Source organism: Mirounga leonina, unplaced genomic scaffold, assembly GCF_011800145.1.
Source record: "Mirounga leonina isolate KUSES-001 unplaced genomic scaffold, KU_Mleo_1.0 Mir_201, whole genome shotgun sequence".
Taxonomy (NCBI): Eukaryota; Metazoa; Chordata; class Mammalia; order Carnivora; family Phocidae; genus Mirounga; species Mirounga leonina.
In genome coordinates, this window is record NW_023270504.1 from 22,033,874 (window position 1) to 22,060,675 (window position 26,802).

At 35.8% G+C, this 26,802-nt stretch overlaps 1 protein-coding gene across 1 annotated transcript; it reads left to right on the plus strand.

The window, feature by feature from the left end:
- The first annotated feature begins 11,713 nt into the window (after positions 1-11,713).
- LOC118025669 (NKG2-F type II integral membrane protein-like) lies at positions 11,714-26,594 on the plus strand. Its single transcript, XM_035028226.1, has 6 exons — positions 11,714-11,971; positions 12,374-12,451; positions 12,948-13,001; positions 13,743-13,885; positions 23,469-23,575; positions 23,808-26,594. The coding sequence occupies exons 1-6, from the start codon at positions 11,785-11,787 to the stop codon at positions 23,917-23,919; spliced, it is 681 nt and encodes a 226-aa protein (XP_034884117.1). The 5' UTR covers positions 11,714-11,784; the 3' UTR covers positions 23,920-26,594.
- Positions 26,595-26,802: the final 208 nt, after the last annotated feature.

Consider the following 26,802-nt stretch of genomic DNA (forward strand, 5'->3'; position numbering starts at 1 on the left):
ATACCAGTCTAAAGGATTTTTGCTACGGGGGAGAGGAGAAGATAACCACACACAGCTGTCCAACTGTGGCCCCAGCAGAGGGTTGGGGGTAGATATGTGGTCTGACTGCAGGCCCTAACCACCAATGAAAACTTCTATGGGAGAATACAAGGAGAATGCCCTGTTATTTTATGATACTGCAACTCTCGAAATGCCTGGTCTGACTCAACTCAAGCCCAAGGAGACCCCAAATGGAACCAAACCCAGTCCCCAACAGGCAATGACCATTGCAGATGACTGGACTCAAGGTGAAAGTAGATCAGCCACAACAGCAGGGCTCATACAGCACAATCAGGAGACACCCTTGAAATGCCTGGATCCACTGAACAAAGGACATTGTGTAGCAGGGCACTACAGGAACTCTTCTTCATAAAGCTGCTATTTTCAAGAGCAGGAGATGTAGCTGACTTTCCTAACACATAGAAACAGACACAGAGTTAGACAGAATATCAACAAGGAAACAGGGGCTTTGAATGACGCACTGGAATAGATGGATTTAATAGATATATTCAAAACATTCCACCCTATTAGAACAGAATACACATTCTTTTCAAGTGCACATGGAACATTATCCAGAATAGGCCACAAAACCCCTCGGGGTCACAGGAAGACTGGGGATGCCTGAGTGCGGCAGAGCTCCCAGGTATTGGAGCGGGGAAGCTGGCTGCAGAGACAAAGCTGAGGAGTGGGCTCTCAGCTCAGGGTTGCCATAAACCATGATCTGTGGCACAGTTGGGCCACTGCTCCTCCAGCTGGGACCCAACAAGTGGCAGATCCGGGGAGACTCCCCTTCCCACCCCAGGAGGAGTGGCGTGGGAGTGCACCGCAGGGATCTGCGGGGTTTGGAGACTCCACACCCGGTCGGGTGCCAGAGATAGAAATGCTCGGTTACAGGCCAGGTGAGCATGGAGTGTGGCTGGAGACCAGGGAGACAGGAGTGACTGACTGCTTTTCTCCAGGGGCTCACTGAGGAGTGGGGCCCCGAGTTCTTGGCTCCTCCGGAGTGGAGATTGGGAGGCTGCCATTTTCACTCTCATCCTCCAAAGCTGTGTGGAAAGCTTGCAGGGAACAAAAGCTCCTGAGAGCAAACCCGAGCAGATTACTTAGTCTGACCGGGCAAGGATACGGCATTTCATGGGAAAATGGCAACAGGCTCCTCTCCCAGAAGATCAGCAAGAACAGCCAGCCAAGACCAAGTTTACAGATCAATGAGAATGGCAGAACTCCAGTGCTAGGGGAATAATGCACATAGAATCCATGGCTTTTTTCCCATGATTCTTTAGTCTTTCAAAATTAATATTTTTTAACTTTCTTTTTCTTTTTTAAAAAATTTTTCTTTTTCCCTTTTTCAACCAACAACTTATCAATCCCTTTTTTTAAAAAAAAACATTTTTATTTTTCATTTTTAGAGTCATATTCTATCCCTTCATAGTAGTTAACCTTATTTTTGGCATATATATATAAGTTGTTCTCTCTTTAAAATTTTGAGATACAGTTTCTTCTAACAGAACAAAATATATCCTAAATCTCTAGTGTATGGCTTTTTTCTAGTCTCCTGCCTGATTTCATTATCTCCTTTTTTTTCCTTTTATTTTTTTTTAATCCTCTTCTTTCTTTTTTCAACCAACTTCTTATCAATTCCTTTTATAAAATCTTATATAATTTTCATCTTTACAGTCATATTCCATCCCTTCATCATAGTAACCCTTATTTTTGTACATATATAAGTTCTGCTTTCTTTAAGATATTGGGAGGCACTTTTTTCTAACAGACCAAAATACACCCAAAATCTAGTGTGTGGCACTGATCTATGCACCAGTCTGATCATATTTGATCATATTCTGTTTTTTTGTTTTCTTCTGTTTCTGTTTGTTTTTATCTTTATCTTTTTCTTTTTTCTTTCTTTCCCTTTCTTTTCCCCCAGTTTCAGGTCTTTTCTGATTTGTTTAGAATATATTTTCTGGGGACGTTGTTACCCTGTTAGCATTTTGTTCTCTCATTCATCTGTTCTCCTCTGGACAAAATGACGACAGAAAAAAATCACCTCATCAAAAAGAAAAAGAGGCAATACTGACTGCCAGAGACCTACTCAATATGGACATTAGTATGATGTCAGAACTAGAGTTCAGAATGATGATTTTAAAGATACTAGCTGGGCTTGAAAAAAACATGGAAGTTATTAGAGAAACCCTTTCTGGAGAAATAAAAGATCTAAAATCTAACCAAGTCGAAATCAAAAAGGCTATTAATGAGGTGCAATAAAAAATGGGGGCTCTAACTGCTAGGATAAATGAGGCAGAAGAGAGAATCAGTGATATAGAAGTCCAAATGATGGAAAATAAAGAAGCTGAGAAAAAGAGAGATAACAACTACTGGATCATGAGGGCAGAACTTGAGAGATAAGCGATACCATAAGACAAAACAATATTAGAATAATTGGGATCCCAGAAGAAGATGAAAGAGAGAGAGGGGCAGAAGGTATATCTGAGAAATTATAGCAGAGAACCTCCCTAATCTGGGGAAGGAAACAGGCATCAAAATCCAGGAGGCACAGAAAACCCCCCTCAAAATCAATAAAAATACGTCAACACCCCGATATCTAATAGTAAAACTTACAAGTCTCAAAGACAAAGAGAAAATCCTGAAAGCAGCTCGGGAGAAGAGATCTGTAACCTACAATGGTAGAAACATTAGATTGGCAACAGACCTATCCACAGAGGCCTGGCAGGCCAGAAAGGACTGGCATGATATATTCAGAGCACTAAATGAGAAAAATATGCAGCCAAGATTACTATATCCAACTAAGCTGTCATTGAAAATATAAGGAGAGATCAAAAGCTTCCAGGACAAAAAGAATTTAAAGGAATTTGCAAACACAAAACCAGTCCTACAAGAAACATTGAAAGGGGTCCTCTAAACAAAGAGAGACCCTAAAAGCAACATAGACCAGAAAGGCACACAGACAATATACAGAAACAGTTACCTTACAGGCAATACAATGGCACTAAATTCATATCTTTCAATAGTTACCCTGAATGTAAATGGGCTAAATGCCCCAATCAAAAGATACAGGCTATCAGATTGGATAAAAAGACAAGACCCATTGATATGTTGTCTGCAAGAGACTCATTTTAGACACAAAGACACACCCAGATTGAAAGTGAGGGGGTGGAAAACCATTTACCATGCTAATGGACACCAAAAGAAAGCTGGGGTGGCAATCCTTCTATCAGACAAATTAGATTTTAAGCAAAAACTGTAATAAGAGATGAGGAAGGACACTATATCCTACTTAAAGGGTCTATCCAACAAGAAGATCTAACAATTGTAAATATCTATGCCCCTAACATGGGAGCAGCCGATTATACAAGCCAATTAATAACAAAATCAAAGAAACACATCAAAAACAATACAATAATAGTTGGGGACTTTAACACCTCCCTCAATGAAAAGCACGATCATCTAAGCAAAATATCAACAAGGAAATAAAGACTTTAAATGACACACTGGACCAAATGGACTTCACAGATATATTCAGAACAATCCATCCCAAAGCAACAGAATACACAGTCTTCTCTAGTGCCCATGGAACATTCTCCAGTATAGATCACATCCTAGGTCACAAATCAGGTCTCAACCAGTACCAAAAGATTGGGATCATACCCTGCATATTTTCAGACCACAATGCTTTGAAACTAGAACTCAATCACAAGAGGATAGTCGGAAAGAACTCAAATACATGGAGGCTAAAGAGCATCCTACTGAAGAATGAATGGGTCAACCAGGAAATTAAAGAAGAATTAAAAAAATTCATGGAAACCAATGAAAATGAAAACACAACTGTTCAAAATCTTTGGGATGCAGCAAAGGCAGTCCTAAAAGGAAAGTATACAGCAATACAAGCCTTTCTCAAGAAACAAGAAAGGTCTCAAATACACAACCGAACCTTACACCTAAAGGAGCTGGAGAAAGAACAGCAAATAAAGCCTAAACCCAGCAGGAGAAGAGAAATAATAAAGAATAGAGCAGAAATCAATGAAATAGAAACCAAAAGAACAGTAGAACAGATCAATGAAACTAGGAGCTGGTGCTTTGAAAGAATTAACGGGATTGATAAACCCCTGGCCAGACTTATCAAAAAGAAAAGAGAAATGACCCAAATCAACAAAATCATGAATGAAAGAGGAGAGATCACAACCAACACCAAAGAAATACAAACAATTATAAGAACATATTATGAGCAACTCTATGCCAGCAAAATAGATAATCTTGAAGAAATGGGTGCATTCCTAGAGATGTATCAACTACCAAAACTGAACCGGGAAGAAATAGAAAACCTGAACAGACCTATAACCACTAAGGAAATTGAAGCAGTCATCAAAAATCTCCCAACAACAAAAGCCCAGGGACAGTTGGCTTCCCAGGGGAATTCTACCAAATATTTAAAGAAGAATTAATACCTATTTTTCTGAAACTGTTCCAAAAAATAGAAATGGAAGGACAACTTCCAAACTCGTGTTATGAGGCCACCATTACCTTGATCCCAAAACAGACAAAGACCCCATCAAAAAGGAGAATTACAGACAAATATCCTCGATGAACATGGATGCAAAAATCTCACCAAAAAACTAGCCAATAGGATCCAGCAGTACATTAAAAGGATTATTCACCATGACCAAGTGGGATTTACCCTGGGCTGCAAGGTTGGTTCAACATCTGCAAATCAATGTGATACAATACATTAATGAAAAAAGAACAGGAACTATATGTCCTCTCAATAGATGCAGAAAAAGCATTTGACAAAATACAGCATCCTTTCTTGATCAAAACTCTTCAGAGTATAGGAATAGAAGTACATTCCTCAATATCATAAAAGCCATCTATGAAAAACCCACAGTGAATATCATTCTCAATGGGGAAAAACTAAGAGCTTTCCCCCTAAGGTCAGGAATGCAGCAGAGATGTCCACTATCACCACTGCTACTCAACATAGTATTAGAAGTCCTAGCCAAAACAGTCAGACCTCAAAAAGAAATAAAAAGCATCCAAATTGGCAAAGAATAAGTCAAACTCTCACTCTTTGCAGAGGATATGATACTTTATGTGGAAAACCCAAAAGACTCCACCAAAACTGCTAGAACTCATACAGGAAGTCAGTAAAGTGGCAGGATATAAAATCAATGCACAGAAATCAGTGGCATTCTTATACACCAACAACGAGACAGAAGAAAGAGAAATTAAGGAGTCGATCCCATTTACAATTTCACCCAAAACCTTAAGATACCCGTAATAAATCTAACCAAAAAGGCAAAGAATCTGTACTCAGAAAACTATAAAATACTCATGAAAGAAATTAAGGAAGACACAAAGAAGTGGAAAAATGTTCCATGCTCATGGATTGGAAGAAGAAATATTGTGGAGATGTCAATGTTATCTAGAGCAATCTACACATTTAATGCAATCCCCATCAAAATACCATCCACTTTTTTCAATGAAATGAAAAAAATAATCCTAAAATTTGTATGGAACCAGAAAAGACCCTGAATAGCCAGAGGAATGTTGAAAAAGAAAAGCAAAGCTGTTGGCATCACAATTCTGGACTTCAAGCTCTATTACAAAGCTGTCATCATCAAGACAGTATGGTACTGGCACAAAAACAGACACACAGATCAGTGGAACAGAATAGAGAGCCCAGAAATGGACCCTGAACTCTATGGTCAACTAATCTTCAACAAAGCAGGGAAGAATGTCCAATGGAAAAAAGACAGTCTCTTAAACAAATGGTGTTGAGAAAATTGGACAGCCACATGCAGAAGAGTGAAACTGGACGATTTCCTTATGCTGCACACAAAAAAAAGACTCCAAATGGTTGAAAGACGTAAATGTGAGACAGGAGTCCATCAAAATCCTAAAGGAGAACACAGGCAGCAACCTCTTGGACCTCAGCCACAGCAAATTCTTCCTAGAAACATCGCCAAAGGCAAGGGAAGAAAGGGCAAAAATGAACTATTGGGACTTCATCTAGATAAAAAGTTTTTGTGCAGCAAAAGAAATAGTCAACAAAACCAAAAGACAACCGACAGAATGGGAGAAGATATTTGCAAATGACATATCAGATAAAGGGCTAGTATCCAAAATCTATGAAGAACTTATCAAACTCAACACCCAAAGAACAAATAATCCAATCAAGAAATGGGCAGAAGACATGAGCAGACATTTCTGCAAAGAAGACATCCAAATGGCCAACAGACACATGAAAAAGTGCTCAACATCGCTCGGCATCAGGGAAATCCAAATCAAAACCTCAATGAGATACCACCTCGCACCAGTCAGAATGGCTAAAATTAACAAGGCAGGAAAGGACAGATGTTGCCAGGGATGCAGGGATAGGGGAACCCTCCTACACTGTTGGTGGGAATGCAAGCTGGTGGAGCCATTCTGGAAAACAGTATGGAGGTTCCTCAAAAAGTTGAAAATAGGGGCGCCTGTGTGGCTCAGTCGTTAAGGGTCTGCCTTCGGCTCAGGTCATGATTCCAGGGTCCTGGGATTGAGCCCCGCATTGGGCTCCCTGCTCCGCGGGGAGCCTGCTTCTCCCTCTCCCACTCCCCCTCTTGTGTTCCCTCTCTCGCTGTGTCTCTCTCTGTCAAATAAATAAATAAAATCTCAAAAAAAAAAAAGTTGAAAATAGAGCTACCATACCATCCAGCAATGGCACTATTGGGTATTTACCTCAAAGATACAAATGTAGTGATCTGAAGGCATACGTGCACCCCAATGTTTATAGCAGCAATGTCTGCAATAGCCAAACTATGGAAAGAGCCAAGATGTTCATCGACAGATGAATGGATAAAGAGGATGTGGTATATATATACACACACAATGGAATATTATGCAGCCTTCAAAAGGACTGAAATCTTGCCATTTGCAATGACGTGTATGGAACTGGAGGGTATTATGCTGAGCGAAAAGCATGAATCATATGACCTCCCTTATATGAGGAATTCTTAATCTCAGGAAGCAAACTGAGAGTTGCTGGAGTGGTGGGGGGTGGGAGGGATAGGTGGCTGGGTGATAGACATTGGGGAGGGTATGTGCTATGGTGAGCACTGCGAATTGTGTAAGACTGTTGAATTGCAGACCTGTACCTCTGAAACAAATAATACATTATATGTTAAAAAAAAAAGAAGAAGGAGAAGATAGCAGGAAGGGAAAAATGAAGAGGGGGAAATCAGAGGGGGAGACTAACCATGAGAGACTATGGACTCTGAGAATCAAACTGAGGGTTCTAGAGGGGAGGGTGGTGGGAGGATGGGTTAGCCTGATGATGGGTATTAAAGAGGGCACGTACTGAATGGAGCACTGGGTGTTATATGCAAACAATGAATCATGGAACACTACATCAAAAACTAATGATGTAATGTATGGTGATTAACCAAACATAATAACAAAATTAAAAAAAAAAAGAAGACACACAGATGGCCAACCAACACATGAAAAGATCCCCAACATCACTAATCATCAGGAAAATGCAAATCAAAACCATGATGAAAGATCTCACCTCACACCTATCAGAACTGAAAAGACAAGTATTACAAATACTGGTGTGGATGTGGAGAAAAGGGAAACTTGTGCACTGTTGGTGGGAATTTAAATTGGTGTAGTCACAATTCAAAACAGTATGGAGATTCTTCAAAAATTTAAAAGCGGGAGTACCATAATATCCAGAAAATCCACTTCAGGGTATCTAGCTGAAGAAAATGAAAACATTAACTTGAGGAGGTGTATGCACCCTTTGTTTATTGCAGTATTACTTACAATAGCCAAGATATAGAAGCAACCCATGTGTCCATATATAGATGAATGAATAAATAGAAGCATCATATATATGCAAAGGGATATTCCTAACAGATAAAAAATAATGAAATTCTTTTTGATGGACCTACAAGGTTTTATGCAAATAAAATTAGTCAGACAAAGGCAAACACTGTATGATTTAACTGGTAATGTAGAACTTAAAAACAAACACAGAAAACAGAAACAGACTCATATGTAGAGAGACTATAGCTGCAATTGCCATAGGGGAGAGGGCAGGAGGGTTGGCTGAAAGAGGTGAAAGTAAGTCAGTGGTGTAATTTCTCAGTATAAAATAAATAAGTCACAGGGATGTAAATTACAGCACAGGGAATATAGCCAATAACACTGTATTAATTTTTCATGGTGATAGATGGTAATGAGCTTTATCACGATGATCATAGCATACTGTGTATAAATTTTAAATCCCTATCTCTGCACCTGAAACTACTATAATATTGAATGTCAACTATACATCATTAAAAATAAATACATAAAAATAGGGGCGCCTGGGTGGCTCAGTTGGTTAAGTGACTGCCTTCGGCTCAGGTCATGATCCTGGAGTCCCTGGATCGAGTCCCGCATCGGGCTCCCTGCTCAGCGAGGAGCCTGCTTCTCCCTCTAATCCTCCCCCCTCTCATGTACTCTCTCTCTCTCTCATTCTCACTCTCTCAAATAATCTTTAAAAATAAATAAATAAATAAATAAAACATAAAAATAAAAATAAAATTATCACCTAATTTTGCAAAAAAACCAAAAAACAAAAACCCAGAACTATAGACTGATAGAAATATACATACAAATATCCTCAAAAATTATTCACAAATTAAATCCAAGAATTCCATTGATGCAAACTAGGTAATTTAGATTTAATGTTTTATTTCTTTGGATGTTCATGTATCCTCTAATTGTGTTTTAAAAGTACTTTGTCCTCTCTCAATTTTTTCAGTTAGGTGAAATTTTCAAAAATTACATTCATTCCCCCCTCCCCATATAGCTAACCTTAGGCTTTTCTCATTCATAACAAGTATTCCTATTAAAATAGAATCAACTTGTTATCATTGGAGGATGACTCAATGAGTAATATGAGCAATTATTTAATATTCAAATCTTTGGCATGGTGCTATTTTTCAGTATTGTTCAATATTGTGTCCTTCCCACAGGCATTTAGTTTTTTTCAGCAGGAACCTAGATAACTTACTTACAAATAATAAGATGGATTGCAGGTATATTAAAACTAAGGCAAAACATTGAGAAGATAAGTTTGGAAATTGATGTTTTTGTGACAGTTACAATAAAGTTGAAAATGTAGTGAGTCTTCAAAATTAGTGTCAAATATTATTAAGTACCTGTTAAGGGGATGATGATTAGAATATTTTCAGTACAACAGAAATGACATAGCAAAGGCATAAGAAAAAGAAATATGTAACGGAAGATTTAGCAAACTTGTCTAAAAGCAAAACTTAAACATCTAAGATATTTTCACAAGGCCTAAGTTCCCAGTGTTTGTGAATCAGAGGGAAGCAAGTTAACAGCTGGGTGGTCAAGTCTCTGACTCCAGTATCTTCTGGAACATAAAAATTTCTCAGAGGTACTTGTCAATGGACAAAAGAAATGACACACTACAAACTGAAACTGTGTATATTCTAGAGGTGTGTGATGAGATAACGGTCTTCAAAATAGGCCAAGTGTAAGAATTTCCTGTTCAAATTTTAAGTGACACATTGATGAGAAATCTACTTTTTCCACTATTGCCTCACTCTGAGCTCTCACAGGGTCAGCAGTCTGTGAAGACCACAGATATTGTTTGTTTACAAGAGTAACCTGGTCTCCCACTGAAAGATGCCCGACTCTCTGGCCAACAGAAGGTATGTGTCACTACTCTGCTCTCTCTCTACTAGTCACCTCATTTAGTGGGAGATATAAATGCTGGATGGGATGCCCCTGAAGCACAACAAATATACAATCAAATCACAGAGAACATTGGTATCTTTATTCCAACAGTCCAGGGTAACAGACAAGAGTAAATATGAAATACACTGGAGAATTTCTTAAAATATTCAAATTCTTGCCTGTGGAGAAGTAATTAAGTGCATATATACGCACATAATTGTGTTTTCAAATCAATATTCAAGTGAAATCCCATAAGCATCATGATAAGGAACAGCTAATTTGGGGGTTGTCATCAATATAGATATAATTACATATATTATTTGATATTTAGCCCAGTCTTTAAAAATAAATTCTTAAAACAGATGAACATAGGTGAAGGGAAGAAAAGAGAGAGGAAGGATATTCCCATAAGATATTCTTAACTATAGAGAAGAAACTGAAGGTTGCTGGAGGGGAGAGGGACTGGGGATGAACTAAATGCATGATGGGTATTAAGTAGGGCACTTGTAGTGATGAGCATTGGGGGTTATATGTAAATGATGAATCACTAAATTCTACTCCTGTAACCAATATCATACTATATGTCAACTAACTAGAATTATATAAATATTTGAAAAATATAATTTCTTAAGATGAATCCATCAAATCATAAAAGCCAAATGTAATTCCTCATATAGTTGCTTTGATAAATGAAAGTTTGATTTTTCATGAAAAGCAAAATGAGGTACCTCTGGAAAATGCTAATTTAAACTTAAGTATGAAACAATTTAAAAACTTTTTAAAAAATTGAACAAAACTTGGCAAAAAAAGATATTTAATACTGAAAGACATTCCTATCTAATGGATTAGGTTACATGCTCTAAAGGATATGAATCAGTAATGATACTGTGACTATTGTGTTAAAAATACTTAAAATAACTAATATACTATTGAGATCTTAGAAAAGCTGGATGGGATATTAAGTGCTTTATGTGCCTTATATTTTATGTATATTTAATTGCCATTTTAGGTTAGTATAAACTAGGTGGCTAGACAGGAAGTAACTTCTTAAAGGTCATACTTTGTAAGTTTGAGAGCCAGGAGTAATTCCAGATTTCACTGACTGAATATTTATTTCATTTATTAGAATTCCTCAAACAACTAAAGCTTCCTTACTGCCTATGACATTCACAGGTCTTTCTGGAAGTTCGTACCAACAGTGTTCTTTCATAAATGATCTACACTTTTATCTATCATTTTATGGTTTCATATCTTTACCATTAAATCAGTTGTCAATTTCTGTTGTTAAATAAGTACTTTTAAAAAATAATTTTTGTGTTTTTGTTTTCATTACTGCTCAGGTTTTGGATAAGTTTACTGTGTCATGTAACATTTTTCAACATATAAAATATTTTTTTTTAAATTTAATGATTTCTCAGAGCTCCACAATTATTCAAAATAAAGACCACTTGATTGCACTACATGACCTTTTAGTAAAAAAATCTAAATCCCCCAAAAAAGTCACTTACTACAGGAATTTCCTAGGTGTTCAAAAACTAGTATTCCCTAATCTAGGGGACTCAATTTTTTAAACCAATAATGCATTTAAAACTTGTCAAAAAAATTGGTGCAGCATTTTCTAACACAGCATTTTAATAACCCAGTTATTCTAATAATGTTGACATGTTTCTGTGGAATCTGACCTTACATTAATAAGGACAATATTATTCATGAATTCTTTTCTTCTTCACTAATTTATTGCTTTACATTTTTCCAATCAATACTATTGTGTCAAACATAATCATTGTAAAAACCACTTATTCTATTATGAAACCCTTCTTTAAAGCTCTAAGGTAACTAGTACCAGATTTTACATTGTCCAACTGCAAATGAGTACTATCACTTACCACACACTCCACCCAGTGTGACTGTCCTAGCAATCTTGTCATTACGTACACTATTCATCAAGTCCTTCAGTGCGATCCCATTCAGCACTGTGCCTGACACTACTCAACTGCAGAGATGAATAACCAAGAAGTTACCTATGCAGAACTCAATCAGGTTAAGGGCTCAAAAAGACATCAAATGAAAGCTAAGGGCACTAAAAGTTCCATTTCAGTAACTGAGCAAGAAATAACCTACGCAGAATTAAATCTTCAAAATGCTTCTCAGGATCTTCAAGGCAATGGCAAAAATTACCCGTGGAAAGGTAAAACAATACACACATAGTCTAACTGTTCTAGGATGTGCAGTTGGGGTGCAGGGGTGTAGGGAATGAGTAGGGAATGATCTCCCATATTTTTCATTTGTGAGGATCAGAGCTTGGAGCTGGAACATGGTATTGTAATTGAAATCTGAGGACAAACCTTATTTAAGTCTTATAATCCATGGTCTTTACCTAATCTCATGGGGGTAATATATTTACTGCAAATGTAATGGTATATTCTGAGAGAAGATTACAATGGTAGTTACAGGTTTGGGGTCCAAATTTTTGTATGTGATTCCTTGTGCGTTGTTGGGTCTTTTGTATGTAAATTTCCTAAATGATTATTTCCATCCATCCTTTCTCAGAATTTTCATTTCTCTTCCTACTATGTACCTTCATGTCCAGGGAAGCTCATTGCTGGGATCCTGGGAATCATCTGCCTTGTCTTGATGTCCACTGTGGTCACAATAGCTGTTATTCTCTGTAAGTAAGTGTTTGAATGACTACAAGGGAATGTTTCACTTTAATGATCATCAGTGCCTCGAAATGTTGCACAGTATTATGGAGTTGTATTATCTCATTTTAATGCATGTTGCTCTAAGTGTGGAATGGTTATTCTGAATTTGTCAAAAGTAGACATAACAGAATAATTATAGAGAGTATTACACATATATTCGGATTTCATAACTCAAATGCAAGCTATAGGAGAGATGTAATTGAGATATGCAAATTAATTCTTGAGATGGGTTAAACCAAATATTGTAAAAGACTGTGAGATCGGTTCTTTAAACTTTTGAATTATCTTTGCCCACATGTTCATTATTTATTCAATTTTTATGGGTAAAATCTATTTTATTACAGAGTTTTCTCATTCTTAACCATACACCAAACTTCAAACTAAGAAACTCAAATCATAGTGATTTATTTAGTGTAATATTAACTTTATTAAGTTTTATGAGGATTCTCTTAATTTTTTTAGTTCCTGAAGGACCAGTGCAGAACAAAGCGTCCTTGGAAACAAAGACCCATAAAGGTAGAACATCATTTTCAAAATGATATTAGGATAATTTATATTTTATCTCTATCTTAAGCTAGACAAGGATGATAATAGATGCTTTTGGGGAAAATGAATTAGAAAATTGCATAATAAATTTTCAGAAATAATGAATATAGGAGAGTATTACTTTTTATGCAACAGTATGAGGAAATATTCATTTAAAATCACCATACGCGGGGTGCCTATATGGCTCAGTCAGTTAAGTGTCTAACTCTTGGTTTTGGCTCAGGTTGTGATCTCTGGGTCCTGGGATTGAGCCCCATGTCAACGCCATGCTCAGCATGGAGTATGCTTGAGATTCTCTCTCCCTTTCTCTCTGCCCCTCCTGTTCATGCTATCTCTCATATAAATAAATAAATCTTAAAATAAAATAAAATAAAGTCACCTAGTCATTGTTACCAATGGCCTCAAATTTCCTCATGCTATAACACAATAAGAGATAAATCCTTATGCAATTCCAAAAAAGTGGTCTTGTTCCATGACTCAGAGCACATGTAGAGATGGACATTTTTGTATGTTTGCTTCATATGGGCACATAAATTAGGGGGGGAAAGGCTGACTCTTCTAGGAGTGTGCGTGTGTTTTGTTTTATTTTTGCCAGCTTGTGAGGGTAAATTGATGTGTTGTATACACATTTGTGTATACATATGCAAGTTGTAAATTTGCAAGTTTTAATATTCAAAGCCTTTTGGATAATATCTCATAATCTTTCTCCAGCATGTCATTGTCCAAAAGAGTGGATTACATATTCCAACAATTGCTATTACATTAGTACTGAAAGAAAATCATGGAATGAGAGCTGGTCGTCCTGTGCTTCTCACAGCTCTAAACTGTTCTACTCGGATGATAAAGAGGAAATGGTGAGATTTCAAATGTTTCCAGATTTTATTAAAAGCTTATCATTTAATATTATACTTGTAGAGTTCATCCATATATTTGTACATATTTCTTGTTTATTTTAAAGTCTGTTACTATTCCATTGTTTGACTCTATGATATTTATATTTTTATATATTTTTTTAAAGATTTTATTTATTTATTTGAGACAGAGAGAATGAGAGAGATAGAGCACATGAGAGGGGGGAGGGTCAGAGGGAGAAGCAGGCTCCCTGCCGATCAGGGAGCCCGATGCGGGACTCGATCCAGGGACTCCAGGATCATGACCTGAGCCGAAAGCAGTCGCTTAACCAACTGAGCCACGCAGGCGCCCTATATTTTTATACTTTTAATGTATATTTTATAATTTCCAGTTCTTGCTTTTCAAAGAAAACCATACTTCAATAAATGCTCTTTTACCTGAAATAACCTTACTTTTTTTTTAACACATCAAGAAAACTAAATATATGAATGTGCACAATCATCACAAAATAGAAGCACACAATTACAAATCAGATCATGAACGATAAGTTTAGAGTCTCTTCTAGCCCTGCCAATTTTAATAATGTGAAATATCTTCGATTATTTTTGGGCTTTATATTGATGGAATCGTGCAGTATGCATTTTTATGTGTGTCTCCTTTGGCTCTCATATTTGTAATCCAACTGTATTATCACATTTGTCTATATTTTGTGAATTTTCACTGCTGCTGTCTTATATAAATATGACATTTAAAATCTGTTCTCAGAAATTTAGTTCCATTTTGGTGTGTGGATATTATGAATAATTATGTAATGAAAGGCCTTTTCTATGTCTTTTTCCACATATTGTATTTATAATAATTTATTATACATAACTACATTGTAAATGGTATATTTCTAGAATGTAAATATTGCATTTTTCATAATAAAATAATGTATAAATATAACATTATAATTGTATTTACATATAATTATAATACATTTTCTTCTAAGCATTAGTATGAAACTGCATGGTCATAGATATGTGTCTTTCAATATATTAAATTATCCCTACATTTATCTAGTGTATTGTGTAAATACACATTGTACAAATAGTCCCTTGATCCAAAACTCTGTAGTCTCATAAAATTGAATACAATTAAGTTCTGGTGATTATATAACAGTATCATTTTTCTGGACTGTGAGTCATTAGGATATTCTCTTTGGCGAGAATAAAAAGAGTTCAAGTGTGTCTTTTGCTCATTTCTCCTAATGGTGTTTTCTTTTGTCTTCTTAAAAGTCCTTGTCATGTTTTAAATACAAGCACTTTTTTGGGTTTATGAGATGGAAATAGCTGTATCTTGCATTTTTACTCCCCTATTGGAGTCTTTTAATGATCCAAATTTTAATATTATCATGGTCCAATTTATCATTTTGGGTGTTAGTGATTATTTTGGACCTATTTCAGAAGTTACTCAAAATTCATGAATATAATTTCCTATATTACTTTCCTGGATTTATCTTTTTTTTTTTGTTTATTTATTTTTTAACCTTTAGTTAGGGTTTATGATCCACTTGGAATTTATTTTTTGTGACGCTGTGTTTTTAAGCCTGGGAGATAAAAATGAAGGTTACACTTTTCTACATCATGACCTAATTGATGGAGCATAATTTACAACAAAGTAGATCTTTTCTTCATACATAACTTTATACATTTAAAGTTAGATATATGGCCATTTGTGTTCTAATCTGCTTTATGTAAATAATATAGATATGAGATATCTCTGTATAAATAATTATATACACATATATCAGTCTACACAGTCTGTCACAACCCACAGCACTTTGACTAAAATGTAGAGCCTTACCTTCCTTGATGTCCCTTTACTGTGTCTCATTTCTACTAGAATTGTCTTAAATGTTTTCTACTTATATTGAGAATCACATGGATGTTATAATTTTGTTTCAACTGATGATTTTGCTTCAAATATCAAACAATTTAGACAATACAAGAGGTGAAGCAAATTCATTAGACCTAATGATAGTTTTATCCTTTCTTTGGTTGTCTCCTTCCTCCTGATGATCCAAGATTCCTTCTGTTATCATTTAATTTCTGTTTAGATATTTCCCTTTAGCAGTTTTTTCAGAGTGCATCTGGTGGTGACACATTTTCTTAGTTTTCCTTTATCACAGACTGTCTTGATTTCCCCTGCTTTCCTGAGTGATATTTTTGCTAGGTAGTCAATGATTTTTGAAATAATACACTTAGCTTCTACATTTTTTTGGTCTTTCTAGCATGCATTTTTTCCATTATTTTGACTGGAGAGAAAAAAAATTGGGGGGACTTTTGTCTGTACCCATTGGAGTCTGTGTTTGCTCACCAGTCTGAGCTATGTGATAAAAAATAAATTCCAGGGCATTCACCGCCATGTCATTCCTTGGAGCTGGGGTGCCCAGTTCTGTCAGTTTTCTCATCACCTGTTTGAATCTTATGTTGTTTTGTATATAATGTCCAGGTATTTTAGCTGTATTTGGTGGAAGGAATAGGGAACAGTATATCCTCTCTATCTTGCTGGAACAGGAATTCTGATATGTAGTGGTTTTAATATGAATGTTCCTAAGACTAATAGTGTTAAGCATCTTTCCCTGTACTTGTATTTGCCATCAATATATGCTTTTTGGTGAAATTATCTTGAAATATTTTGGTAATATTTTTACTTTTTGCTATTGTATTTTGAGAATTCTTTATGTATCCTGGCAACAACTATTTTATTAGATGTATGATTTGTAAATATTTCCTCTCAAGTCTATGACTTGTCTTTTTCTTCTCTTCAAAGAGCAGACATTATCTTAATGAACTACACTTCATCAATTTGTTCTTTTATGGGTCATGTTTTGTTGTTCTTTCTAAGAAATCACTGCACGACTTTAGGTCAGGTGTTTTTTCTAATACATCTTCTCGAAAGTTTATTATTTATACTTATGGTTGGTCAATGTTTAGCATTTTTGTACATAGTATAAGGTATATATTATTAATTTCATTTGATACTGAATTGTTTCCACAACATTTGTTGTAAGACTATACTTTCTCCACAGAATGACTTTGCATCTTTGTTGAAATCTACATTCCATATATGTGTAGGTATTAACTTTGCTCTTTCTCCTCAGTTTCTTTAATCTTGTATGTATTTTTATGTCAATCTATACTTTAAAAATCCTTTTGTAAACAGTGCATTTGTATTAGTTCTTTTTCAGAGTTATTATATCTATTCTAGATCTTTGCATGGATGTTTACTTTTTATTTCTATCAGTTTAGTTTTTTTAAAATTAAGAATGAAAATTAGTTTTATCAGTTGCCTTCTGCATCAGAGAAATCACATCATTTGACCTTCTTTACTCTGCTAATGTGACAGATTAAGTTTATGTAATTTCATATGTAAATCCAACGTGGTATTGCTTCAGTAAATCCACTTATGTCATAGTCCATTATTTTTATATATTGTGAGAATCAGTTTATGATTGCCACTGACATGTAATTTCCTTTTTTTATTATTCCAAGAAAATGTACACAAAACATATTTTGTTAGACGCTTTTTTCTACCGTATAAGGTAGAAAGGGTTTGTTTCTTTTTGGTTTTTACCTGGTATTTCATTTTTCTTTACTCATAAGGATCTAAATATTCTGTAACTGAGTATGAAAAGCTATCTGAATTACAGATTAAGTTATAGTAGAAGTTAAGACACTTCTGATATTTTTATTTCTTTTTGCTTTGGTTTTCACAAGTTGTATTTGGTAGGGTTTTTTTCAATTTTATGTCTAGTTTTAAAGATATTTGCATATTTTCATAATATTCTATTATAGTAATTTTATTGGGGTATAATGTCCATACAGATGGTTGCACATGCAATACATGCCAACAGCTGGCTGAATTTTCAAGTGTCACCATCATATGAATGAGAAAATGAATATTACCAGCTCTGCAAAATGCCCCTTTCATGTTCTCACCTCCATTTATAAACAATTACATAAATAGAATCATACAGTATGCATATTTTATTTTTGGCATTTTCAGGGGAAACTGAACGTGTGTTTCATCCATATAGTTGAATTTGTAAATTGTCCCTACTCCTTGCTGTTCTGTTGTCTGATTCTACTGCAGTGTATTCATCCATGTTATTGCTAATGCTCTTGGATATTGGGTATTGATCCATTTGGAGCTACCATGAGTTATTCTACTGTACATACTTCACAATCAACTTTCAGCTAAGTATATGTTTATCATTTCTTTCTTCTCTAACTTTAATTGGCTCTTCTCTACAGCTTCTTGAGAGGGAAGATACTCAGATCATGCATTTTATAACATTCTTCCTTTTGAGTGTAAGTGACAAAACTATGAACTGTCTCTAAACACTACTTTATTTTTATTTATTTATTTATTTTTATTTTATTATGTTATGTTCATCACCATACATTACATCATTAGTTTTTGATGTAGAGTTCCATGACTCATTGTTTGCGTATAACACCCATTTAGTTCCACCCTAAAAGTCTGATATATTCTCAGTTTAGTATCATCCAGTACAAGGTATTTTCACAGATTTCATTTTTGAACTGTAAATTTTTCAGAAGTTTATCACTTTTCCACATGTTTGGAAATTTCCCACATTTCTTTCTATTGTTGCTTCTAATTTATTCCTTTGTCTTTGGAGTATATACTTTGAAAATTCCCATCCTTTAAATGTTTGATCCCTATTTATGACCTAGAAGAATAATTTCTATGTATGTCAGGTATGTCAGGCTGGTTCCTAGTGCTTTTACAGTCTTCCATAAGCCTCTGGATTTTGTGACCTGCTGTTCTCTCACTGCTTAAGGAAGAGCTTTTAAATCTCCAATACATGCATTGAATTGTTTATTTATCCTTCCAAGTCTGTCAGTTTCTATTTCATGTGTTTGAGGGTTCTGTTGTTAGGTGAATACTGTATGTTTATAATTATTTTATCTTCATCTCATATTGACAGCCTTAACGTGTTGCAATGTTTCTTTTAATTTCTAATAATATTTCTTGCTTTAACAGCTACTTTGTCTCATATTAGAATAGCCATTTGTGCTTACTTATGGGGTTGCTGTTTGTAGGGTAGATCTTTTGTTATCCTTTTACTTTCACCTCTTTGTGCCTTTGAATCTAAAATGTGTGTATTATGGAAAGCATAATGATGGATCTTATTTTTTTTTAATTCAGTATGACAATTTCTATCTTTTGATTGGGATATTTACTTAATTAACATGAATGTCATTATTGGGATAGTTGGATTTAGGTCTCCCATTTTGCTATTCATTCTATGTTTATGTCTTGTTTTCTTCTTCTACCTTACCTGACATCTTTTGTATTAAACATATTATTTTAGTATTCCATTTTAATTCCTCTTTGGTGTCTTAGCTGTATTCTTAAGCTATTTCCTTGTAGTAAGTGGGTATAACAAAAATCTTTTGTTTGTTTTTACTGAGATGTAATTGACATAACAGTGTGTAAATTTAAGGCATGCCATGTGTTCATTTGATACATTTATGTATTACTGATTGATTACTATGATAATCTTAGATAATATCTTTCTCATGTTACTTATTTATCACTTTTGTGCGTATTGAGAACAGCTAAGATTTAGTCTTAGCAACTTTGAAGTTTATAATACAGTAATGCTGATTATAATCCTATATTGTACATTAAACTCCCAGAACTTATTATGTACTAGTTGTAACTTTGTATTCTTAAACATCTCCCCAATTCCCATTCCTCACAGAACTTGGTAAATAGCCTTATACTTTTTGTTTTTACAAGTTCAGTGTTTCAGATTCTACATGTAAGTGAGACCATACAGTATTGGTCTATACCTGTCTAATTTTTGTCACTTACATAATGCCTTCAAGGTCCATCCATTTGTCACAAATGACAAGATCTCCTTTTTCATGACTGAATAATATTTCATTGTGCATGTGTGTGTGTGTGTGTCTGTGTGTGTGTGTGTGTATAAAACACCTTCTTATCTGTTGGCAGATACTTAGGTTCCTTCAATAATTAGGCCATTGTGAATAATGTTGCAATGAGCATGGGTGTGCAGTATACCTTTGAGATAATGATTTCAGTATTTAAATATATATGTAGGAGTGACATTACTGAATATAATGGTATTTTTATTTGTAATTGCTTGAAAAAGAGCTGTACTATTTTCCATTGTGGCAGCACCAATTTACATTTCCTCCAAAGGATTTCCTTTCCTTCAGATCCTCACCAATATTCGCTTATGTTTTTGGAAAAAACAATTCTAACAGGTGTGAGGTGACATTTTATTGTGGCTTTGATTTGCATTTCCCAGATGATTAGTGATTTTGAATACCTTTCTTATACTTATTGGATTGGCCATTTTTATGTCTTCAGAAAAATGTTACTCAGCCCTGTGCCCATTTTTGAAATTGGATTATTTTCTTTGTTTTTATTGCATTGGTTGAGCTATTTATATATTTTAGATATTGGTCCCCTATCAGATATATAGTTTACAATATTTCTTCTGTTCTGTACATTATCCTTCAAAACGTTTTGTTCTTTCCTTTGCTGCGCACAAGCTCTTTAGTTTAATGTGGTCCCACTTTTCTCCTTTTTAAAAAGATTTTATTTATTTATTAGAGAGAGAGAGCATGAGCGGGGGAGTGGGGACAGAGGGACAAGCAGGCTCCCCTCTGAGAAGAGAGCCCGATGCAGGGCTCGATCCCAGAACCTTGGGATCACGACCTGAGCCAAAGGCAGACGCTTAACCAACTGAGCCACACAGGCATCCCAGGACATATTTTTAAGTTATTGTTTCCATGGGGGACACTGGTTCCAGCTGGAGGGGGATAACATTGATAAGACAAAGGAATAAGAAGCTCTGGGCTCTCTCTCTCTGTAGAGAGAGAGAACATGAGCAGGGGGAGTGGGGGCAGAGGGACAAGCAACTCCCCACTGAGCAGAGAGCCCTATGTGGGGCTCAATGCCAGGTGGAAGCTATATCACCCATTCCATAATTTTCACACTGACTTGAGTCTCACATGATCCACCTTGTTCCCTCAGGAGTATTTCTTTGTCTGTGTTTGCATGTGTTCTTCAGTCATTTCATTATGTATTGAGTTGTGGATTTCTATGTGTTAATTCTATTATTAGTTTGCTGAGTCTCTGTGGTCCATAAATATTTTTAAATGATATTTAAGAAGTTGTTCATTCATTGTGACTTATGATTGTTTTTTTGCTTTCCTCCCCCCTGCTTATCTTCTCCTTCTCAAATTGTATTTAGAACTATGATGTTTTGGGTTTTTTTAAAAGATTTTATTTATTTATTTGACAGAGAGAGACACAGCGAGAGAGGGAACACAAGCAGGGGGAGTGGGAGAGAGAGAAGCAGGCTTCCCGCCGAGCAGGGAGCCCAATGTGGGGCTCGATCCCAGCACCCTGGGATCATGACTTGAGCCAAAGGCAGACGCTTAACGACTGAGCCACCCAGGCGCCCCAGAACTATGCTGGTTTTCCTGATACTGTTTTGAAGGTTTCTGAACTCTGTTAATTTTTCTTTTTTTTTTCTTTCTCATTTTATGAGATGAATAAATTCTGTTATTCTTTCCTCAATTTCATCAATTTTTTCTACTGTATCTCAAATTCTCTGGAGAGCCCATTTAGTGAATTTCATTTAGGTATACAATGATAAACTAAGAATTTCTCTGTGGTTTATTCATATAGTTTTATTTCTCTATTGATATTTCCTATTTGCTATATTGCTGCCATCATATGTTAATTTAATTATCTGAACTGTTTTCTTTCTAATTTCCATATATTTATAAACAGTACTTAAAATACTTTTTTTCTAGTAAATATAATATCTTATCCCAGTAGAAGTTTATATTGACCCATACATTCCCTTAGTGTAGAAGATATTTGCCATTTCTTTTCATGTTTTTTTTTTTAATCTTTTAGGTAGATACTTTTGATAATGTAATTTAGTAAACATGCATTCTATTTCATATTCTTAGATTTATATTTTGTATAAGTTGCATACACTTTACTGCTGGATCTTCTCCCCTATAATCTGCCTGCTAATATTTTTGTTCAGTATTTCCAAATTCTTATTCTTTTAGCCTACTTTCTTAGGGATTGCCCTTGTGATTTTGTAGCTTAGATGTTACTTGCAAGTTTTTTTTAAAAGGCTGTGTTCCAGAACTGCAAGTCAGTAGGGCTTCCAAACTCTGCCATGTGATGTGTGTGTGTGTGTGTGTGTGTGTGTGTGTGAGAGAGAGAGAGAGAGAGAGAGAGAGAGAGAGAGAGAGAGAGAGAGGAGTGCTCACAACTTGAATATCAGTTCTCAAGTCTCCTTCTGCTTTTACTTTCTACTGGGTTCATCTTGGTCTCTTCTCCATGTGTATATATTTTTTTCCATCAGCCAAGAGTGTATAGGGAGTTCATGTCAACTCTTCTGTTGTACTTTCACTAACAGTATTTTTCCTATTATATTTAAGAGGGTCACAGTGCTTGACAGGAAAATTTCTACCTCCAACTTTTTTTTTTCTGGAATGAAAACAATTTTATTGATACCTGAGAAAAAGTGCAGGAGAAATATTCCTAATGACCATGTAGCCTATCCCCTTGGGCCAGACCAGGCCAGGAGACTTCCCTTACCTGCGTTTGAGCCCTGGGTCATTTGGGGCCTCACTGACTAGCTCCCAAAGGCTGGAGAAGTCCGCAACAAGAGTCTGGAGAGGCAGCATCTGCAGTCATGGCTCCAGAGGCTAGAGCAGGGTCCGTGGGAAGTCACACCATTCAAGATCTAGGGTCTCTTGGGTCACAGCCCCGAGTCTGATGGAAAACAACTCCACCCAGGCTCCAAGATCCAGGCAAGCAGAGCTGTCAACTGTTTTCCTCATTGTCAATGGGTTGAAAACCCATTGTCAATGGGTTTTCCTCATTCATTACCATGCAAAATCATCATGCTGCACTGAAAAGTCAATAAGCTATTTCACCCCCTTCCCCGATGCTAATCAAGTCTCCCCGTGACACCAGCACCATTGCTTTTGCAGCTTCTCCAAATTATAGAACCACAAGTCTCTGGATCCTTGAGCTCCGAGGGGCAGATAGAGAGGCATGGGAGCAGTGCTGGGCAAGAAGACTACAGATATGTTTTCTTCTTACTTGAATCTCCAGGGGGCGCCTGGGTGGCTCAGTTGGTTAAGCCACTGCCTTCGGCTCAGGCCATGATCCTGGAGTCCCGGGATCGAGTCCCACATCGGGCTCCCTGCTCAGCGGGGAGTCTGCTCCTCCCTCTGACCCTCCTCCCTCTCATGCTCTGTCTCTCATTCTCTCTCTCTCAAATAAATAAATTAAAAAAAAAAGAATCTCTAGGAATTTTTTCAAAAAATAGATATTTCACAAAATATTATTAACCTTTGAATATTTTTATAACATGTCCAGTGTGTAATATTATATTAAAATTTGAAAGATTCTATAAAGTAAGAAAGAATTAACTGTGTTTGTTACTACAAATTCAAATAAGAGCTCTTATTTGACTTCTAAAAAGAATTTGTTTTCTCATAGTGTTTGTTCAGCCACCTCATTCGTTCTTCATGGATTAGTAAAGTTTCCCAGAACACCAATATTAATTCATCTGGGGGGCCAAAAGCCTCGACCTTCTCTCCTAAAAGGTAAGTTTCTTGACAATTTTTGTATTTTATGCCTTAAGAGGACTAATCTTAACAAAGAATAAGTGCAGTATGTGAACAATTCTATAACACATGTGTTAAAGTGTTTCTATAGAAAAATGATACGGGAAATATTCAGATTTAGATGTACAGCTATTAGTCTAAATAAATTGTTCTTCAAAATGTTGTGATTTATATTTTTAAGAGTAATGAGATATAATTCTCTGTATTTCAGGCTGTCAGTTTCTTCAGAGAGTGACAAGGATTGTCCATTTTTCAACTTTGACTCAAACAAAACTTCTTCTGAACCCTGCTTAGATCTAAAAAAATATGTTTGTAAGCATTAGGCATTTTAGTTACCTAAGCTATCTCACCATCTATAAAGAACATATATCTCATTTCTTCAAAAGCCATAGAATTATTTTCTCAGAATATTTTCAAATACAATTTTTAGAGCAATTTTAGGTTTACAACTAAATTAAGAGGAAGGTACAGAGCTGTCCTATATTATCCCTGTATGCACACGTGCATGGCCTCTCCCGTTATCAGCATCATTCACTAGAATGCTTCATTTGTTACCAAGGATGAATCCACAGTGATGCATCAGAATCATGCCAAGTCCAAATTGTACCTGAGGTTTCACCTTTGGTGTTGTAGAACTTTTTTTTCAATCTTTATTTATATGTAAAATATATATGCCCAGGTACATATTATGCATTTCTTTAGCATTTGCTATTTAAATTATCGATAAATTGCACATCATAATATCAAGCACTGTCATTGTAAAGTCTTCAATAAGGTAATCAATCCACTCATCTTTCCAAATGAATTGATTTGTCCTAGCCCTTAAAGGGCTGCAAATAAGAGTTGAACAACCCAGGGTGGTGTGGTTATCAATCAGAATGAAAACCGGTCTGAAGACAGAAACTAGGGGAAGATTCATGTAAACAATTATTATCTATTTGTAAGGGAAAGCCTACTAAGAGGAAATGCTACTAAAATTAAAAATCATAAAGAGTTTCTTAGGGTTGAAGGAGAGTACACAAAGGAGGGATCACTGGGCAGCCACGTCTACTCTCTGAAGATGGGATTTAGATGTCATTGAAGACAATGTGGCTACATACAGTTTCATGGTAGACATGCTTATGGGATTGGCCTGAGACAGAGCAATTCCATCATCTACACATGAACTTGGTGAGGTTGGATCTCAGGCTGTGACTGGCAAGCAGGAGGAAACTGCCAGACTGTTGGGAGGCATAGAGCAAGGGCAGGAAACTTTGACTGCTACTGGCAACAAAAACTTGCTAGAGGCTGAATACATAGGACTTCCTGGATGCCTGCAGGTGGCTACCAAGCCAGAGCTGCCAAACAGCCTGAAAACACCATGAAACCAGGAAAAAGAGCTTTTTTTTTTGTTGCAGTGTTTCTCCGTTGCCTTTTACCAACAAAACTCAACCTCATGTGAGCTGACAAGGAAGAGAAGTTTATAGGATCTAGCTCCATTATCTGAGAACAGGGCACAGAGGGATGAGTAGATTTAGAGCTGAGAGTACTCATTTGTTAACAAGCACTTAGGGTTATCATGCAACAACCACAGAGTTGCTGTATAAGAGTTATTCACATCTGTCCCACATCCTCAGAGAATGGAATAAACAGCTATCTCCTGAATCACTTTTCTTATAGTACTATCAAAATTAGGTTCATTTTATGGTAGAGATTGTTTTTCTCAATCATTAATAACCAGTGTCCTTCACTACTTTTTCTTGTGTGTTGTTTTCCTTACCTGGATTTCAGATATTTTAGAAGACATCTTGTTTTATTAAATTCCCCAAGTCCCCACTTCTGTCACCCTTACTCAGTCTAGAAAATACTTTGATGCAAAAAATAAAATGTTAAATAATGAAAAAAACAAGAATAAAAGTATAAAGATATTGTGTGAGTCAAACAGCTAGTTATTGCCAGAACTCATGACAAATTTAGTAATTTGATATTGATTCAGATATTTCTACCCTAGTTCAATTACAAGAGGGAGAGAAATTGAACTTAATTATTACTTGCAAAATAAATTCATATTTCATATACATTTATCTCTTTGATATAGACATATTCTTTTTTACACATATCCTTTTTTTCTTAAGATTTTTAATTTATTTTTATTGCAGAGAGAGAGAGAGCACAAGCAGAGGGAGCAGCAGGCGGAGGGAAAGGGAGAAGAAAGCTCTCAGCTGAGCAGAGAGCTGGATGCAGGGCTGGATCCCAGGACTCTGGGATCATGCCCTGAGCTGAAGCAGAAGCTTAACCAATTGAGCCACCCAGGCACCCCTACACGTATTCTTTATATTCTCTGTACTGATTCCTTACACTCTAGTAGAGAAATTATATGAATATTCAAAATCAAACTCATATAATATGTAAATGGTAGCTGTAACTAATTGCTAAAGTTGTGCTACAAATAACCCAAGATTGTATTCACATTGAAAAATAAGCTTTTATTTCTCATTAACCAGTTTGTGCTTTGGCTGGATTTTAGTTGATCGAGGCTTGGCATGCATCATATAGATGCTTGCACCAGGATCCTTGATCAATTTACAAATGGGAATAAGTAGTACAGGGTAAAGTTTAAGGACATCAGCAGTGAAATCAGGCCTCTTCAATGTAATTTCTAAATGCAGACTCTAGGCTTGTGAGTCAGTTACATGACTGCTCTGGGTCAGTTTCCTGCCCTGGAAAATATGATAGATATATTATCTTACTCACATAGTTACTTGAAGATTATTTGAACAGTACCTCTTGGCAGACAAGTATTCACTAGATTAGACATTTTGACTTAAGAACTTGATGCTTCGTTTTCATCACCTGTGACGTGATGACCATAACTATAACCACCTCATAGGGCTGATGTAAGGAATCAAAAATATAATGCCTGAAGATCCTTAAAATACAGCCTAATCACATGATGTTCTTGCTATATGTGATATCTTCATATTTTTTTTCAAATTTATTCAATAAAGACTGATTTCCAAGAAAACTGAAGCTCTAAAACTGTCTTCTTCCTTTCACCCAACCAATCTCTATTGTTACAATATATTAGTTTTACTGGGCATCAGAAATATCATCTGACTTAACCACTTATCATATACATCAAAGATATTAGCATTTCATTTTTTAAATTTTTTTCAATATTTAGCTGCTTTTATTAATTTCTTTTGGGTTCCTCTGTCATTCTTTTT

Bases quoted from the DNA above. Each gene is read 5' to 3' on its own strand.
- LOC118025669 (XM_035028226.1), top strand. From the start codon at position 11,785: ATGAATAACCAAGAAGTTACCTATGCAGAACTCAATCAGGTTAAGGGC. The intron at 11,972-12,373 runs GTAAAACAATAC...CTTCATGTCCAG, and splicing joins CAAAAATTACCCGTGGAAAG to GGAAGCTCATTGCTGGGATC. The intron at 12,452-12,947 runs GTAAGTAAGTGT...TAATTTTTTTAG, and splicing joins CACAATAGCTGTTATTCTCT to TTCCTGAAGGACCAGTGCAG.